We start from the raw sequence: 16671 nt of genomic DNA, 5'->3' as shown, positions 1-16671 counted from the left end.
CGTCTTGTTTGTTATCATTGTCATCATCTCCGCCCAAATAAGAGGATCCGAGTTTTCTCAATGATCTTCCGTACTCCAATGCTGATGCACCTTGGTTAGAGGAACCATAGTACATGTACAAGAAACAGAGGAATAGAGCTAGGATGCAGACCGAAGCAATTAGCCGCTTCTTTTGGCCTCCATCGGATCTCCCTCTCATCATCTAAACACACAGTTTCCTCGCAAAAACCAAAGAAGCAAAAGGCTCTATACTCTCTCTCTATGTGAGTTTCTCTGCATAAATAAAGAAGAGAACAAACAGTGAAAAGTTAATTTAAGTATTAAGTTTGGTGGATAGTCACTGGCAACAGATTTTCAAAGCTATCAAATAAAGTTAAGGAATAAAAAACACAGAGTTTGAATATTCAGATCCGTGTTTATTGGGTCAGAAACCACACACTAGCATCGTTATTCAGAAACATAAAGATAAGTGGGATCCAAGCAACTGTTTAATTTTGGAAAGAAAAATAATGGCCACCGACAAGTTTTTTTTTTTCGGACAAAAGATTAAATGTTCCTCGAACTAAACTGAACTAGTAGATCTGGCCAGCCTTTCCATTTTTCTCGGGAAAGCTTTTAATGAAAGTTATCAATTTTACCGGGAAAGCTGAAACATTCATTGAATAGAATTAAAAAGAAAAAGAAACATTAACACACAGAGAATGAGACTAAACATCAATAGCTCAAAAAAGGGAAACACAGATTATCAAAATTAAATCTCGACGAGAAAACTCACAGAAGAAGAAGAAGAAGTCGGAGTCGTGCCACTGGTAGAGCAGAGATCCGAGAATGGGAGTGAGTGAGCTTATTCTATAAGCTTTAACTTTAAGAAGAAGGGTGACGATAAATAATAAAAGGAAAATAAAAATATCAGATTCAGATCTAACAGGAATGATGCCTTTTTTCACTGGCTCAGTGTTTTTATCCTATTTTTGGTTTGGGAGATAAAAGTGCAGTTGCTCTCTCGTTGTAAAGCTTAAAAGGTCTCCATCTCTGTCCTTCCTGTCGACTTGCTGTAATTCTCTTTTTATTTTATTTTATTTTATTTTTTCTCGGGTATAAAATAAAATAAATACATTTGGACAATTCTTTAATTTTTACTTTAAGTAATTGATATCTCTGCGAGTGGATTCGACATAATGCGGTTTTAATTTTCATCATTAATTAGTAACACTAATAACAACCCACATTTTTATTATTTTTTATCGAATTAATTATTGCAAATTTCATTGTAGTTTTGGGACTTTTCTTTGGTAATGGAATTAACTGCTGTTTTTATTTATGACAACAGTGACTGGACAAGTAGGAAAAAAAAACCAGTTGCTTATTGGACAAGTCATTGTCCTATGTCCATTCACACGGATCGGAACATATGTAATTCCGTGTAACGCGTTTATACATTGTGTCGGTCACTTACTGACTACCGACTGCAAAAATGATTGACGATTGGTGATTTATTCAGTCGCGCCATTTAACTCATGTTATTCTACGATTGATTAGCTTTAAAGATAAATAACATTATTATATACTAGTTACCATTGCCAAATCTGAAGCTGGCTATACAGATCTGGCTTTGACTGAGATGAAGAGATCCAGATCCGACCATCAGCCCATGAACCGATCTCACAATTCCACATAACATTTATCACAATCACCTAACTCTCTAGGATACTAATCAAACCATGGAAACAAAAAACTTAAGATTTTTGTTTCTTTTAACATTTTCATAGTTCTTTTCAAATGGTTCTTAATTATCGTACAAACAAATATTAAAAGCATGGAGAAGAAAAAAGAACGTTCACGTGAGGTCAGCATCTCATACAGAGAAGAAACCAGAGTGTTTTTTTTGTCTCAAAAGAAAGAAGGGTCTTTGTACCTTCTGAAAACGGCTTCAATATCAGCCATTACTTCTGGCGATAACGGCCCTTCCGTCACCAGATAAGCATCAAGGTCTTCTTTAAGCTGTTCCATTGACGTAGCTCCGATGATCGTGCTCGTCACAAAAAGCCTGTCACGTACAAACCCGAGAGCTAGCTCCACCGGAGTTAAACCGTGCTTCTTAGCCACCTCAATGTATTGTATCGTTGCTTCCTAGGATCCGCAGAAGAACAGAATTTTACAACTATAACGATGTTTCTTAAGCATAGTTGGATCAAGAACAGACCTTGGCTAGGGATCCCTTGTAACGCTCCATGAATCCAGGGAAAAGATTCAGCCTTGCGTTCTTCGTAGCTTCTGGGTCTGTAACCAAGTATTTCCCAGACAAGGAGCCGCCACCAAGAGGGGAATAAGCAAGCAAGCCAACATTGCAATTTTTTGGGTGGCATACTTCGACCAGATCAACTGTGATTATAACACAAGAAGAACATTAGAACTAAGGACATGGTAATCAGGTCACATAAGACCAAATGGTCTTTCACTGCTCTGTATGTTTCTAGAGAGACTACCTTCGAAACGGGTCCGAGCTAGCAAGCTGTAACCATTCTGGATGCTCACGATCTTTGGCAATCCTTCGAGTTTTGCCGTGTGAACAAACTCCATCACTCCATACGAAGTTTCATTTGAGACACCGATGTAGCGAACCTGTTACAGAGTTTAAACGTTCAAGATTCTGTGACGAGATTTATAGTAGAGAAGGTGTTATGAGATTCTGTTACTAAGGAGTAGCACTACCTTTCCTTCGTTAATGAGATCCTGGAAGGCTCTTAGCTGCTCCACAAATGGCACACTAGCCCTCCATTTCGATGTATCATAGTAGTTATCACCAAAGAGTGGTACATACCGATCTGGCCTGGACTGAAAAAAACATCAGCATCATGATATTGCCACACTCAATGATGAATAAAGAAATGGTTTGCATATGAAAACGGAAAACTAATTTGCATATAAGTTAGGCTTGAGGAGGAGGCTCAATGTAACAAGCCGCTGTTACCAGTGTATTTGAAGCAAATCAATGTAGTCAGTGCCAAGGCGTTTGAGACTTTTCTCGACGCTGTCTTTGATATTAGCTGCATCTACACGCGTAACCTCCGCATTCTCCCGCAGGTATGCTGTTCTTTCTGAGTAACCACATAATTTAGTTGCCAAAACAATCTGTACACAGAAAAACATTTAAAAAAAAGAAGAAGATTATATAGCATTGACAAAGACAATCCAGACTTCGAACACTAAGGATAAAGTTTGCTAAACAGCATAGATCAGTTCCTTATCTATCAATAGAATCCACAAGCCGAAGCAATTAGTTAACAACACTGCATCCAAAGTATGAAAGATAGTGATACCTTGTCACGGCTCTGAGACTTCAACCAGCTACTGATGTAAAGATCAGTTTTCCCTTGGGTCTCCTTCTTCATCGGGACAGGATACTGGGAAAAAGAAATCGATAAATGAATTGGCAAATCAAGCGAGTAAAATCAGATGCAAGAACAACACATATAATCTGTTTCTAATGTCAAACAGTTGAAAACCTTAATCAAGTTGAGCTATATTTCAAAAGCAAGAGCTCACTAGCCATATAGACATGGCTTAACAACCTTTTCCACAAACCATATACTTCAGCAGTGTCAATGCAGTTAATGGAATATGCAAAAACAAGAAGACAAAAAAAAAACTAACGGCTTCAGCAGTGTCAATGCAGTTGATGCCATGCTCAGCTGCATAACTCAGCATCTCATGAGATTCTTTCTCAGTATTCTGCTCACCAAATGTCATCTGAAACGAAATTCAACACGAACCAGAAAGCATTTGATTAAACCCCAATGCATAAGACTAACACTCATATTCCTAGGGGCCGTTACAAACATCATCACATTTCAATCGATTAAGCTACACTATACAACACCAATTCTTAATCCGATAGCAATAGCGAAGGAAATGAATCTTATTATCCTTACAGTGCCCATCGTAATCTCGCTGATACTGAGCTCCGAATCCCCTAACTTCCTGTACTCCATAGCTTTCTTCGCCGTCGTCTTCTCGGTCGACGTTTTCGCCATAACCGAAGTTCTGAATGTTCTCCTCCTCCGGGCATTCGGCGACGGAGTTACACGGCGGCGTGTGAATGAGGATTGATAGAAGCCTCGAATGTTGGAAACACTGTTGTTGCCGGTGATCGCCGGAGTGACCGTTGAGAAGGTGACGTAAGATGACGCCATGGCTGGAGAATGGGAGAGACTTGGACGTGGCTCTCTCACTCTCTCTCTAGCCTTATCCACCATATCTACTGTGAAAAATATGGGCCCGAATATATGGGCCTTACTTAGCCCATTAAAATATAGTATTATTATCTACGGATCTTTTTCCTAATTTAAATCTAAGATTATTATTTATTTATTCCTTGGAGATAAGTGGCATGACACAGCTCTTCGATATCTCCGATAAATAGAGACCGTGGTGAGCTCCCAAAGGTTACACAAGCCTCTCGGAAATCTCAAATACTAATCCATTTCCCCGGCGATAATCGACGATCTAGATCCGATGGCGAAGGAACCAGTTCGTGTTCTCGTTACCGGTGCTGCAGGTATCTTCATTTTTCTTTAGATCTTTGATTTTTGACCTCTTGCTCACTGTACTCAGATCTCTGTCTAGTCTTTGCTACGACCGTACGAATGCTTTCTAGATCGATGATTCTAGTTTCGTTGAGGTTGTGGTAGAACGAGATCTGATTCGATCCTTATAGTCTGATCATGCTTTATGCAATAACCAGTTAAAACTGTAGAGGCTTGATCTAGAAACTGACCTGTTACCACTACGCTGAAGTCAACTTTAATTTTTATTTATTTATTTATTTATTATTCATAGCATATTCATTACTTGTTCGTTTACTAAAATTGGTTATCTTATTATTTTATGGATTGAAAACGGTTTTGGTTTAACTCTGATTTGGAAGCTTATATTTTATGGATTGAATATTAGTTTATTATAGTTGGTGAATGAAACGTGTTGTGATTTTTGGCACAGGACAAATTGGATACGCTCTTGTCCCAATGATTGCGAGGGGAATCATGCTTGGTGCTGACCAGCCTGTGATCCTTCACATGTTGGATATTCCTCCTGCTGCTGAAGCACTCAACGGTGTCAAGATGGAGTTGATCGATGCTGCTTTCCCTCTTCTCAAAGGTTGTTTCATTTTTCATTGATGTGAATTATATGCAATCCGTGCCATGTGTTGTTTGTTTGTGCTCGAGTGAGAGAGATTATTTTTTATTTTTTTATAATCAGGTGTTGTTGCTACAACTGATGCCGTTGAGGGATGCACGGGAGTCAACGTTGCTGTTATGGTTGGTGGTTTCCCGAGGAAAGAAGGTATGGAGAGGAAGGATGTGATGACCAAGAATGTCTCCATTTACAAGTCTCAGGCTACTGCTTTGGAGAAGCATGCCGCTCCAAACTGCAAGGTAAATAAGATCTGCTTGTCTTTTTAATCAGTTTCTTTCTTTTTAGCCACTTCAGCTAGTTTTTTCTTGTTCATTGAAGTGTAACAAATGCTTTATATTCTCAATTGGGTTCTAGTTTGTGAGACTCTTCCTCAAGACATTTTCTTTCGTTTTTTTTTTCAGGTTCTTGTTGTTGCAAACCCTGCAAACACCAATGCATTGATCCTGAAGGAATTTGCACCATCCATCCCTGAAAAGAACATCAGTTGTTTGACAAGGCTTGACCACAACAGGGCCTTGGGTCAGATCTCCGAGAGGTTGAGCGTGCCCGTGTCTGATGTTAAGAACGTGATCATCTGGGGAAACCACTCGTCATCACAGTACCCAGACGTCAACCATGCTAAGGTGCAGACATCGGCTGGAGAGAAGTCAGTCCGTGAGCTCGTGAAGAACGATGAATACTTGAATGGAGAATTCATCACCACCGTTCAACAGCGTGGAGCTGCAATCATCAAGGCGAGGAAGTTGTCAAGTGCACTTTCTGCTGCTAGCTCTGCTTGTGACCACATCCGTGATTGGGTCCTTGGAACTCCAGAGGTTCATAATAATACTCTTCCCATTATTTGCAGTGTGTGGTTTTAATAAGCTGTTGATCGTTGTTCTAATATGAGTTCTTTCTTTTGTTCAATTTCTCAGGGTACATTTGTTTCAATGGGAGTATACTCCGATGGCTCTTACGACGTTCCAGCTGGACTTATCTACTCCTTCCCTGTCACTTGCCGCAATGGAGAGTGGAGTATTGTCCAAGGTAAAGAGACAAGCTTTTACAACTCAAAAACTTAATTCTGACTTTCTGTACTGTGCTCGTGCTAAATTGAATTTGGTTGATTAGGGCTTCCGATCGATGAAATGTCAAGGAAGAAGATGGATTTGACAGCAGAGGAGCTGAAGGAAGAGAAGGACTTGGCGTACTCATGCCTCTCTTAAACAACCAATGCTCTTCTTCTGAAGCCATTTTCAGCTGTCAGGTGTGACGTGTGAGATCAATCATAGCTTTTACGGCTGTGTCTGAATAAGATCTCCAAACACTGTTTTATAACCTCTTTGTTGGTTTGTCTTCCTATTGAGCATTGTCCCTGGTCTGTTTCTAAACCAGGATATCGTTTACTCTGTTTCATGTGTCTTGTTTGGTTTTATCCATAATAAAAATTTTAAAAATTGATAACATCATCTGCTCGATTAGTTTTGGTCTTAGTCAGTAGCCCAAAACTGATGCTGAATTTGTGCAGTTATGAGGAACGGCGTTGTGTTGCAAGAAGGAACGTCTGGTTTTGCATCAAAAGGGCTGCTTTTATTTAGCAAGTCTCTGACATACATAATCCAATCTTCCTGAATCAGACTATGTTCTATTTCTCGTTGGCCCGATAAATTAAAAATTAAATCATATTAATGAGCCCACCATGTAAATGAAGATGAGAACCACTGTCCGCACTTTAGCCCACTAAAAATCTTTCGAGCAAAACTCGATCCCTTGAAAATATCTTAATGATCACGAGAAAATCTTAGATGAGCAAATGAATAATTAGATTTCGGTTAAAAAAAAATCCAATAATATTGGAACGCCACTAGTTGTTGTGGATAAAGTTGTCTACTACTTTTGTCTTGTGGATAGAGTTTTGTCCACACGCATTCTTGCATGTGGCTTAGTCACCAAACATAATCCCCAAGGTAAGTAAGAGTTCCTAGATTGTTCTTTGATTATGCTTTCATGGTTAGGCCAAGACTTGTTTTAGATTAGTAGATCTTCATCTTTTTGTTTTCTGACAGCTTTTTAAGTTAAATCATTCTCTGTTATCTACATAGAGGAACTATATCACACCATGTATATGAGCTTGTGGTCTGAAATTATGGCAGAATTTGGACAGAGAGTGGAGGAGCTTTAGCTTGATTTGGTCTATGGCGACGAACAGAAAGACTATAGTTTGGTTCAGAAGAGACCTAAGGATCGAAGATAACCCAGCGCTAGCAGCTGCTGCTCGCGAAGGATCAGTCTTCCCTGTTTTCATCTGGTGTCCCGAAGAAGAAGGTCAGTTTCATCCAGGAAGAGCTTCAAGATGGTGGATGAAACAATCTCTTGCTCACTTGAATCAATCCTTGAAGGCTCTTGGTTCCCACCTCACTTTTATCAAAACCGATAACACGGTTTCCTCTATCTTGGACTGTGTCCGCGCCACTGGTGCCACTAAAGTCGTCTTTAATCACCTCTACGGTACACTAACTACTCATCTCCTGTTTCATTTGGTTAGCTTTAGTTTTAAACGAAGCTACGTATATATATCCTTTGGTTTGTAGATCCTGTTTCGCTGGTTAGGGACCACAACGTAAAGGAGAAACTTGCGGAACGTGGGATCTCTGTGCAAGGCTACAACGGAGATCTATTGTACGAGCCTTGGGAGATAAACTCCGAAAACGGCAAACCTTTTACGAGTTTTGCTCCTTACTGGAAGAAATGCTTAGACATGTCGGTTGAATCCGTTATGCTTCCTCCTCCTTGGCGTTTGTTGCCTCTGTCCGCAGGCGAAGAGGTGTGGGCATGTTCGATAGAAGAGCTAGGGCTAGAGAACGAGGCGGAGAAACCAAGCAACGCGCTGTTGACCAGAGCTTGGTCACCAGGTTGGAGCAACGGTGATAAAACACTAACAGAGTTCGTCGAGAAACAGTTGATAGATTACGCGAAAAACAGCAAGAAAGTCGTCGGGAACTCGACCTCGATGCTCTCTCCCTATCTCCACTTCGGGGAAGTAAGCGTCAGACGCGTTTTCCAGTGTGTCCGTATGAAGAAAATCATATGGGCGAGAGATAAGAACGGGGAAGGAGAAGAGAGCGCTGATCTTTTCCTCAGAGGGATCGGTCAGAGAGAGTACTCTCGGTATATATGTTTCAACTTCCCTTTTACTCACGAGCAGTCTTTGTTGAGTCATCTTCGTTTCTTTCCATGGGATGCTGACGTGGGCAAGTTCAAGGCGTGGAGTCAAGGGAGGACTGGGTATCCGTTGGTGGATGCGGGGATGAGGGAGCTTTGGGCTACTGGGTGGATGCATAACAGGATAAGAGTGATTGTTTCGAGCTTTGCTGTCAAGTTTCTGCTTCTTCCGTGGAAATGGGGGATGAAGTATTTTTGGGATACTCTTTTGGATGCTGATTTGGAATGTGACATCATTGGCTGGCAGTATATCTCTGGGAGCTTACCTGATGGCCACGAGCTTGATCGCTTGGACAATCCCGCGGTATGTTTTTAGAAATATAAGAACCATCTGACTATTTTTTGATTTCGGTTAGGTCAATATAATAATGCTAGGAACCTACTAATATCTGATAAAAAAATTGTTTTCAGTTCAATTCCGGTTTTTGGTTAGTTTATGTTATTTATTCTGATGAAAAAGGTAAGTTTCTGATTAAAAAGGTTAGTTTCTGATAAAAATCAGTATTTTGATTTTCTTAATTAAATTTTGGATAATTCAGTAAATTTTATATTTTTGATAATTTTTTAATATTTCAGTTTTAAACATGTAATAATATTTTAGATATTCAGGTATCTATTCAGTTGTCAGTTCCAATTTAGGTTTAGTTTTCGGTTTTAAAATAGAAACCGCTCAGTTATTTGTGAACTTCAGTTCGGTTTCTGGTTTGGTTCTTTAGATTCTGTTTTAGTTGGTTTCAAAAATATAGGAATTGTTTGGTTATTTGTGAACTTGAGTTTGGTTTTCGGGTCCTCTGTTTCTATGCTTAGTCCTACTTAACAGTATGTTTTCACATTGACAAGTCTTAGAAAATGTCTGTTTTGGTTTCAGATACAAGGTGCAAAGTACGATCCGGAAGGTGAGTACATAAGGCAATGGCTTCCCGAGCTGGCGAGATTGCCAACGGAATGGATCCATCATCCATGGGACGCTCCTTCAACTGTACTCAAAGCTTCCGGAGTAGAACTCGGAGCAAACTATGCAAAACCCATCGTAGATATCGACACAGCTCGTGAGCTTCTTACCAAAGCCATATCAAGAACCCGTGAGGCACAGATCATGATTGGAGCAGCACCTGATGAGGTTGTAGCTGATAGCTACGAGGTCTTAGAGGGTAATACCGTGAAAGTACCAGGTGTTTGCCCGTCTGCGTCTTCTAATGACCAGAGAGTACCTTCGGATGTTCGTTACAATGGGCAGTGGCGGAGCCACGTTAGAGTGAGGGGTGTCAAGTGACCCATATGAAATCTAGAAATTATAAATTTTAGGCTTATGTACAAAGTTATTGTTGTGGTGAACTGGTCAATATCTCCCTTTTTGACCCACATGTCTTGAGTTCAAGTCTCATTAGCATATCTTTTAACCTATTTATAGTAATTATGACCCATGTAAACCTAAATCCTAGCTCCGCCACTGACAATGGGTCAAAGAGAGTGAAACCTGCGGGAGAAGAAGATGAAGAAGAGAGGGAGATGAAGAGATGTAGAGAAGAAAGGGACTTGTTTTCCACTGCCGAGTCTTCTTCTTCTGATGGTTAGAAGCGTGTTCTTGGGTTCGCATTCTTGCTCGTTGGTATCAGAAGGGTATAACTTGGAAGAAGGTATTCAAGATTCTTCTGATCAGATTACTACTAGAAGCTCTGTAAAAAATGGTTAAAAGTTGTTATTACAAAACCTAACACGTTGTATATCTTTAAGTGTGTATGTGTGTCTCTTGATTCGTTATTACATCGCTGACAACTACGGTCTGTCAACGGATATGTAAGGATGAAGACATAAAAGGTTGTTTTATGTGCATGTGGTGTTTCACTCAAATATATATTATTCGGCCCAATAAGTGTACTGAGTTAAAGTCTTATTATAGGCCCATTAATAAAACTGAGTTAAAGCCTTATTTATAGGCCCATTATCAAAATTCAACGACGGTGTCCATAAGTAAACTCTCGATTTCCCTCCACCGTTAATATCAACCCGCCGGTGAATTGCAATCGAGCGTGAAGCAACTCCGGCGACTCATATGGCGTCGTCTAAGGGAGGAAACACCACCGCCCATATGAATACTCTTCACCAGCGCCTTTATCACGCTCTCAATCTCGGCTTCAGGTCTTTTCTCTTCCTCCTCTTTTCGGTTGATTTTGTTGTTTCCCTCGTTTCCTGAGATATTTAGGGTTTACTGATTTGGTAGGAGGGTAAGTGATGAGAAGGAGAAGAAGTGGGAGTGTACTGATATCGAGATACAGAGGCATGTTGTTAGATCAGTTTCAGCTTTTCTTGATTGCTTTTCTCGTGCAACAGCCAACCATCGTCTCATCAAGGTTATTATTATTACACGAATATTGTCTTAATCTCGAACTCTTGTCGGAATCTGTCTGCTTGATTGGAACTTCCTTTTGTTTTTTTGTCTTTTGGTGGTTAGGATTCAATATCTGACATAGCCAGGGCCTTGGTGTTTATTCTAGGGTATAGAAACAGAGCTGTGGTGGGTTTAGCAGCCAATGTGCTCATTAAGCTGCTCCGTATCGTTCCTCCTTCTCTCCTGCAACTCTATTCTCTGGATCTTGTGGAGTCTCTGTCTCCTCTGTTGAGTTGTCAGCAAATGGAAGCTTCTTTTCCTTGTGCTGTTGCTTTGAACGCGGTTCTTGTAAACGTGAGAGAGACGAAGGAGAAGGAAGTGTGGAGGGTTTTGGAAGAAGGGAGAACTGTGGTCTCCGTAGTTGGTAATCTGCACAACTTTTCTGAAGGGAAGGTGTCAGTGGAATGGTTTCAGGAGATGGCTTCGCTTTTGAGTACTGTGATGTTGAAATGGCCTCAGTCTAGGTATTGTGTTTGGAACAGTCCTGACTTGATGGGTTTGTTGGAGAGTGTGAGTCAGAAGCCTGATATGGGTTTGAGATTTGCAGCTTTGAAGCTGTATTCTTCTGTAGGTATATATATATATGGTTTACCTAATTATTTTACTTACTTTGCTACAAAAATTCCATAGTAAATTCGCCTTTCCTTGTCCCTTTGACTTGTGTCTATATTTCAGCGCTTTGTGGCCATGGTGCCAATGAGCTACTAGATAATGGGAAGCCTATGTTAGATATGATGATTAGCTGCATGGACGAATCAAGCCCCCAAAATGCTCGAATTGAAGGGTTTAAGCTAGCACAAAGGCTAGCGGTAATAATATCTCGCCCTGTTGGCCTTTTCTCAATTTCTTAAGACACTTAGTTGGTTTCTAATCCATGGCCATTAACCAGACAGGTAACAGAGAATGCTTGAAGATGATAAACATATGCTCTGAGCCACTAGTGAAGGCTACAGTTTGGACCATTAGCTCGGGAAAGCTTGAAAATGATAGGATGGCATTGCTTGTAGAGGCTTGTAAACTCGCTTTAATCACTCGTTGGGAAGGAAAACATCATACTTATTTCTGGAAGCATCGGATCTCAGAAGCGCTTCTTAGTCTTGTGGTGGAGAGTTTTTGTAGTGAGTCCTTGGATTGTAATGCGTCTCTGGAAGAAGAAATTTCAGTTGCTGAGAAGGTACTCAATGCGAACTTTCTACCTAGTCTGAGGTCATATGTTTGGGACATAATTGGATTCTTGGCAGCTCATTGTGAGGAAGAGTTTGATTCCACTTCGCGTGGAGATGAACTCGGCCTCAACTTTCTCGTCACATGTGCATGGTAAAAAACTGGTTGTTTGTTTGTTTCTCCTCAACCGATAGTCTTATCTATACTGAATTTTTTCTTTTGTTTTTGTTTTTTTTAAAGCTTGACCTTTGCAAGGTCAGTTCAGAAAGGGTATCAAATATGTCAAAACGATATTATCAGCGCCTCTCAAAGTGAGTCAGCATCAAGAGCAGTGCTAATGATGATATATTCTCCCTCCAAATACATATCATCAAGGGCCAGAGTTACCCTCTCGTTTATCATTGGTGAAGATGGCGAGCAGAATTTGTATTCCCTTGTGAATTTCCTAAGTTATATCCCATCTTCCGGAGGCTATGTGCTGCCGAATATACTGCAAACTACTGTCTGTTTGGTTGGCTTGGCATGCTATTCATCGATCTCTCAGTATGCGAGTTTCACTTTAAGAAATCAGGGTTTGGAGATACTGTTGTCTTTCTGTAGTTGGTATCAGAGGAATCGTGAGAATATTGGAGCATCGAGTTTTGCTCCTTACCCACAGAGCAGTGCTGAGAAGAGGATGTGCTGCTGGGAATGTACGGAAGACTGGGACAACAAAGATGCTATTCTTCTCTATGCTCTCTTGGCTCTGGCCGAGTTGGTAAATCATTCTTTCTCTGAACAGAGTCGCACCGAAGAATTTTCAATCAAGAGAGAAAGCGTGAAAGATCGGTTGTGCACCACACTTGAGGAGATCCGAGATGGAAGTTACGGCTCTGGTCCAAGGTGGTATGCTGCATACATCCTAAGCTATCTGGGATACTATGGCTTCCAAGATAAGTTGGGGAAAAGACTCATGAGAGCTTATGAAGATGAGGAATGTAGTGACATGCGACTCCTTTTCGCTAATGGGAATAACGCGAGTGTGAACAAAGTTATTCTCGCTGTCAGGTGTCCAACGCTACTGCCCCCTGAGGAGGGAGCTCACCGTGGTGGCTCGGTTCAAGAAATTCGCATGTCTGCCAATGTGGATACTTTGGCGCTTGTTAAGTTACTAGAATTTGCTTACTCTGGGTATGTGGAAGTAGAGAGTACGACGCTGAAAAAGCTGAAAACATTGGCGAAACATTGCAAGTCAAAGGTTCTGCTTCAGATGCTGTGCAGAGGAAGACCCAAGTGGGGTTCTTCAATACCAAGAATTGATCTACCTCTTGCCCTCACTCCTAAGCTCATTCATTTCTCGTAAGTTCTTATCATCCTCATCATTCTTTTTGAGGCTAACTAACAATAAGACAGATCACAGTTTTATTGTAAATTTCAGGGATGTTATATTAGTACCTAAAGAAACAAACATGGCTAGCTTCAACTGCCGTTTGTGTTCCTCAACATCTCCTCACGCCCACTGTCACCGGGTTATACTATCGTCAGGCTGTGAATACCTACGTGCCTTGTTCCGGTCCGGAATGCAAGAGAGGTATATGTTGTAACAGTTACTCTTAGTTCAATAGAAGACTCGAAATCTAATAGTTGGATCTTAAAAAATTGTGCAGCAATTTGGATAGACTAAACGTCCCTGTGAGCTGGTTGGGGTTAACCAAGCTCGTAAACTGGTTCTACTGCGATGAATTACCGAAACCTCCATCGGGTTGCAGATGGAGCAACATGGACACCGATGCAAAGCTACAGGAGCTTCAAGCTTACGTGGAGATATACTCTCTTACCGAATGGTGGATAATGGAAGATCTGCAAAACGACTGTGCCAAAGTGATTCTCTCTTGCTTGGAATCAGCTAGAGAGCTATCGATCAAAACGATCGAATTAGCTGCGAGTTTCTCGATGTGGAAACTGGTGGAAGCGGCTGCTGAGCATGCGGCTCCTATATACCATCAGCTTCGGGACTCGGGTGAGCTCGATGAGTTGGATGATGAGCTGGTTAACTTGATCCGAACGGCTGCTGTTCAGTTTTCTCAACAGGGTGGTTGAGAACTCTGAGAAGTGTGGACTCTTTGGTTCTTTATGGAGAGAGGATAGTGTGTGGTCGCATCAGCTACCAAGTATATAGGATCCGAGATGGTTTGGTTATAGCCATTTATACTAATCCCTTTTGGAGATTAATGTTCATGGTTTTCGATAGGGAGCATCTGTTGTGTGATTTTTTTGTTATTTTCTCAAAAAGACAGTTTTGTAAGGTAAACAACGGTTATGTACAAAGTAAATTCTGTAAACTATATAAAGTATAAACAATTTTGAAGAATTCGCAAATATGTTTTCTTTTCTTTTTTGGTTAAGTGTGACAATCTTTGGTGGCTCACTTAAAAAAAAACAATTCTTTTAAACAGATAATTAATTCTAGATAATTCTAGGCAATCGACTATTTTCTGCTATATAAATTTTAGCAATTTTCCCTTAACTGTTTCACACCTTCAGTAACATTTACTTCTTTCCAAAATATAAATTCAATAACATTTTGTAAAATTGGATATTTACTTCTTTTTTTTTGGAAACATTAAAACCTAGCAAGAGAATATATATAGACGACTTCTTAACAATAACGAAGATAAAAGAGATAGCACTCCTCCTCTGTTTTTTTTTTCTTTTAATTATATTTTGCAATCTCTAAAGTTTTCGTTATTTTTTAACAATGGCTGGTAAAGGAAAACGTGTCGAGATCATTGCTAATGGTCAAGGTAACATAACAACTCCGTCGTACGTAGAGTTTACGGACATCCGTTTTATATGTGACGACACCAAGAATCAGGTGGCCATGAACTCGATTAACGCTGCTTTGGGTACATATATCTTCTTCTGACGCTTGATTGTTGATTCGAAATTTCAATAAGCTATCTTACTAGTAAGATTGAGCTAATACGAAGCAATGGTTATCATTCACTATATAGAGGCTTGTCTAGTTCACATAACAGTAAACACGTTTGGAATTCATAAGACGGTGATCCTATTAGGGTTTTTCTATAACTATATTGATATTGACTTTGCTTCATTCTGTTATGTTGTCACTTTGATTTTAGAAATCCCCTTTAGTTTTTTCTTATAGTTTAATTATGTTTGTTGTCTTGCAACAAATGCCAAGAGATTGCTCGGTCCTAGATTCAACAACATATATGACTGGCCTTCAGATTTTGAAGTAAAACCCGCAACACGTCTTCTGAGATGTCAATGAGTTCCTTATACCTCTAAAATATAAAAATTCAACAACATTCTGTAAAAATGGAAATTTACGTTGTCTTTTTCTTTTTTTGGAAATATTACAAACAAAAAGGAAAGCAACAAAAACCTGAAACTCAATATATATAATATACTATACCAATATTTTACACTATCTCTCAACTCTTTTTGTCAGCATATTATGTCCCACTTTTTCTCTGAGAGCCATAAGAAACATCTTCAGAGATTTCAAAATAGTTCCTCATATCCCTTATTTGAGAAAAAACATGCAAACCTTAATGGAGTCATTGTCTTGGATGATATTGAAAATGTTCACAAGCCGTTGAAGGAGAGACAGTGCCGGTTCAGACTTATTTGGTGCCTAAAGCGTACTAATAATGTCCTTAGTTACAATTAAATTTTTATTCTATTTTGATGATTATGTAAATAAAAAAATATGATATATTTGTTTTAATTAAAAAGACATTTTCTTTACTGATAAATTTTCAAGCCAGTTCAATTCAAATAGCATTGATGATCCATTTTATTGATTACTAATCTTATATTTTTTGGTGGCATTTTCTACAAGTAAAAATAAATGTATGATATGGAAATACATATGATAAAACTATGTTAAGATTTCAACAGAAAAAAAATATTTTAACATCAACATCAAGTTCCTTTTGTGAAATGCTCACAACTTAATTTATGATAATTTGTTTGTTTAGATTTCATAAATTTCTAAAAGTAAAAAAATAATTTACAGAAAAAAATTGAATAAAAAGGAAAAAGAAAACATGGGATACTGAGAGTCACATTAATTTAGGTAAAGATTGAATAAAAATGAAATATAGAATATGAGTAACAGATAATTTAAATTCATTTTTATAGTATCTTTTGTTTACATATATATTTAATAAATAAATTAAAAATAGAAAAATGGCAAGAAAAACGTATCTAATGTTTTGTTAAGAATTCGAAAATGGGATGATGTTTAGTAGCTCACTTTTCTTTTAAAGAAACAATTATTTTAAACAGATCATTAATTCATAGATAATTAGTCTTTACGTTAATCGTGAAAGCCACTTATTCCTAAACACCAATATATTACATCCATTTTTACTTTTAAAAATAGAAACAAAAGGTTCCGAAATTTGTTTTTTTTTTTTTTTTGCTAAATGAGGTTCCGAAATTACTTAATTAGAAACACAGAGCTTGAAAGAAAGAAAATGGTGAAAGTCTTGGAGGAAGCACTTAGCATGGGGAAGGTGTTCTTTTACCATGTCATCTCTATCCTCATTGACAGTATGAGCTTCTTCACTGATGCTTACGATCTCTTCTGGTTCTCTTTGATCTCTAAGCTCTTTGGTGGACGCTTCTATTTCTGCAACCAGTTTATACTTCCCCCTATTAGATTAGAACCAATCTCGTTTCCGAGTAAAAAGGGAAAACATGATAAAATT

The 16671-nt window shown here is 39.1% G+C and overlaps 4 protein-coding genes across 5 annotated transcripts; 3 read left to right on the top strand and 1 right to left on the bottom strand.

Annotated features, from left to right (window-relative positions):
- Window positions 1-1722: 1722 nt before the first annotated feature.
- Window positions 1723-4245, bottom strand: LOC108858773 (uncharacterized). The gene is made up of 8 exons (XM_018632647.2): window positions 3933-4245; window positions 3655-3750; window positions 3321-3404; window positions 2972-3132; window positions 2713-2830; window positions 2487-2622; window positions 2204-2382; window positions 1723-2130 (listed from the first exon to the last, which is right to left on the bottom strand). Exons 1-8 carry the CDS (start codon window positions 4191-4193, stop codon window positions 1891-1893), a joined length of 1275 nt encoding a protein of 424 aa, XP_018488149.1. The 5' UTR covers window positions 4194-4245; the 3' UTR covers window positions 1723-1890.
- Window positions 4246-4392: 147 nt separating this feature from the next.
- Window positions 4393-6641, top strand: LOC108858754 (malate dehydrogenase 1, cytoplasmic-like). The gene is made up of 6 exons (XM_057004035.1): window positions 4393-4558; window positions 4999-5157; window positions 5260-5435; window positions 5598-6011; window positions 6111-6222; window positions 6307-6641. The coding sequence occupies exons 1-6, from the start codon at window positions 4516-4518 to the stop codon at window positions 6399-6401; spliced, it is 999 nt and encodes a 332-aa protein (XP_056860015.1). The 5' UTR covers window positions 4393-4515; the 3' UTR covers window positions 6402-6641.
- Window positions 6642-6987: 346 nt separating this feature from the next.
- Window positions 6988-10230, top strand: LOC108858705 (cryptochrome-1). Its single transcript, XM_018632602.2, is given in 6 exon segments — window positions 6988-7142; window positions 7329-7683; window positions 7767-8701; window positions 9266-9633; window positions 9840-9965; window positions 9967-10230. Coding segments are annotated over 5 exon segments (1866 nt in total). The 5' UTR covers window positions 6988-7142; window positions 7329-7370; the 3' UTR covers window positions 10091-10230.
- A 148-nt stretch (window positions 10231-10378) lies between these two features.
- LOC108858695 (BTB/POZ domain-containing protein At1g04390) lies at window positions 10379-14321 on the top strand. Of its 2 annotated transcripts, XM_018632579.2 has the most exons (8): window positions 10379-10536; window positions 10619-10748; window positions 10850-11357; window positions 11462-11595; window positions 11676-12103; window positions 12191-13288; window positions 13368-13520; window positions 13597-14321. In XM_018632579.2, exons 1-8 carry the CDS (start codon window positions 10451-10453, stop codon window positions 14027-14029), a joined length of 2970 nt encoding a protein of 989 aa, XP_018488081.1. In that variant the 5' UTR covers window positions 10379-10450; the 3' UTR covers window positions 14030-14321. The 2 variants fall into 2 exon arrangements, with proteins under 2 accessions (XP_018488081.1, XP_018488087.1); XM_018632585.2 differs by lacking the exon at window positions 10379-10536 and having other exon boundaries at window positions 10616-10748; window positions 10893-11357.
- Window positions 14322-16671: the final 2350 nt, after the last annotated feature.

This window comes from Raphanus sativus, chromosome 1, assembly GCF_000801105.2.
Source record: "Raphanus sativus cultivar WK10039 chromosome 1, ASM80110v3, whole genome shotgun sequence".
Taxonomy (NCBI): Eukaryota; Viridiplantae; Streptophyta; class Magnoliopsida; order Brassicales; family Brassicaceae; genus Raphanus; species Raphanus sativus.
This window is presented reverse-complemented; position numbering and strand designations above follow the sequence as displayed.

Bases quoted from the DNA above. Each gene is read 5' to 3' on its own strand.
- LOC108858773 (XM_018632647.2), bottom strand. From the start codon at position 4,193: ATGGCGTCATCTTACGTCACCTTCTCAACGGTCACTCCGGCGATCACC. The intron at 3,405-3,654 runs GTTAGTTTTTTT...TCTTTTTCCCAG, and splicing joins GCATTGACACTGCTGAAGCC to TATCCTGTCCCGATGAAGAA. The intron at 3,133-3,320 runs GTATCACTATCT...TTCTGTGTACAG, and splicing joins AGTCTCAGAGCCGTGACAAG to ATTGTTTTGGCAACTAAATT.
- LOC108858754 (XM_057004035.1), top strand. From the start codon at position 4,516: ATGGCGAAGGAACCAGTTCGTGTTCTCGTTACCGGTGCTGCAG. The intron at 4,559-4,998 runs GTATCTTCATTT...TTTTTGGCACAG, and splicing joins TCTCGTTACCGGTGCTGCAG to GACAAATTGGATACGCTCTT. The intron at 6,223-6,306 runs GTAAAGAGACAA...TTGGTTGATTAG, and splicing joins AGAGTGGAGTATTGTCCAAG to GGCTTCCGATCGATGAAATG.
- LOC108858695 (XM_018632579.2), top strand. From the start codon at position 10,451: ATGGCGTCGTCTAAGGGAGGAAACACCACCGCCCATATGAATACTCTT. The intron at 13,289-13,367 runs GTAAGTTCTTAT...TGTAAATTTCAG, and splicing joins CCTAAGCTCATTCATTTCTC to GGATGTTATATTAGTACCTA. The intron at 13,521-13,596 runs GTATATGTTGTA...AAAATTGTGCAG, and splicing joins CGGTCCGGAATGCAAGAGAG to CAATTTGGATAGACTAAACG.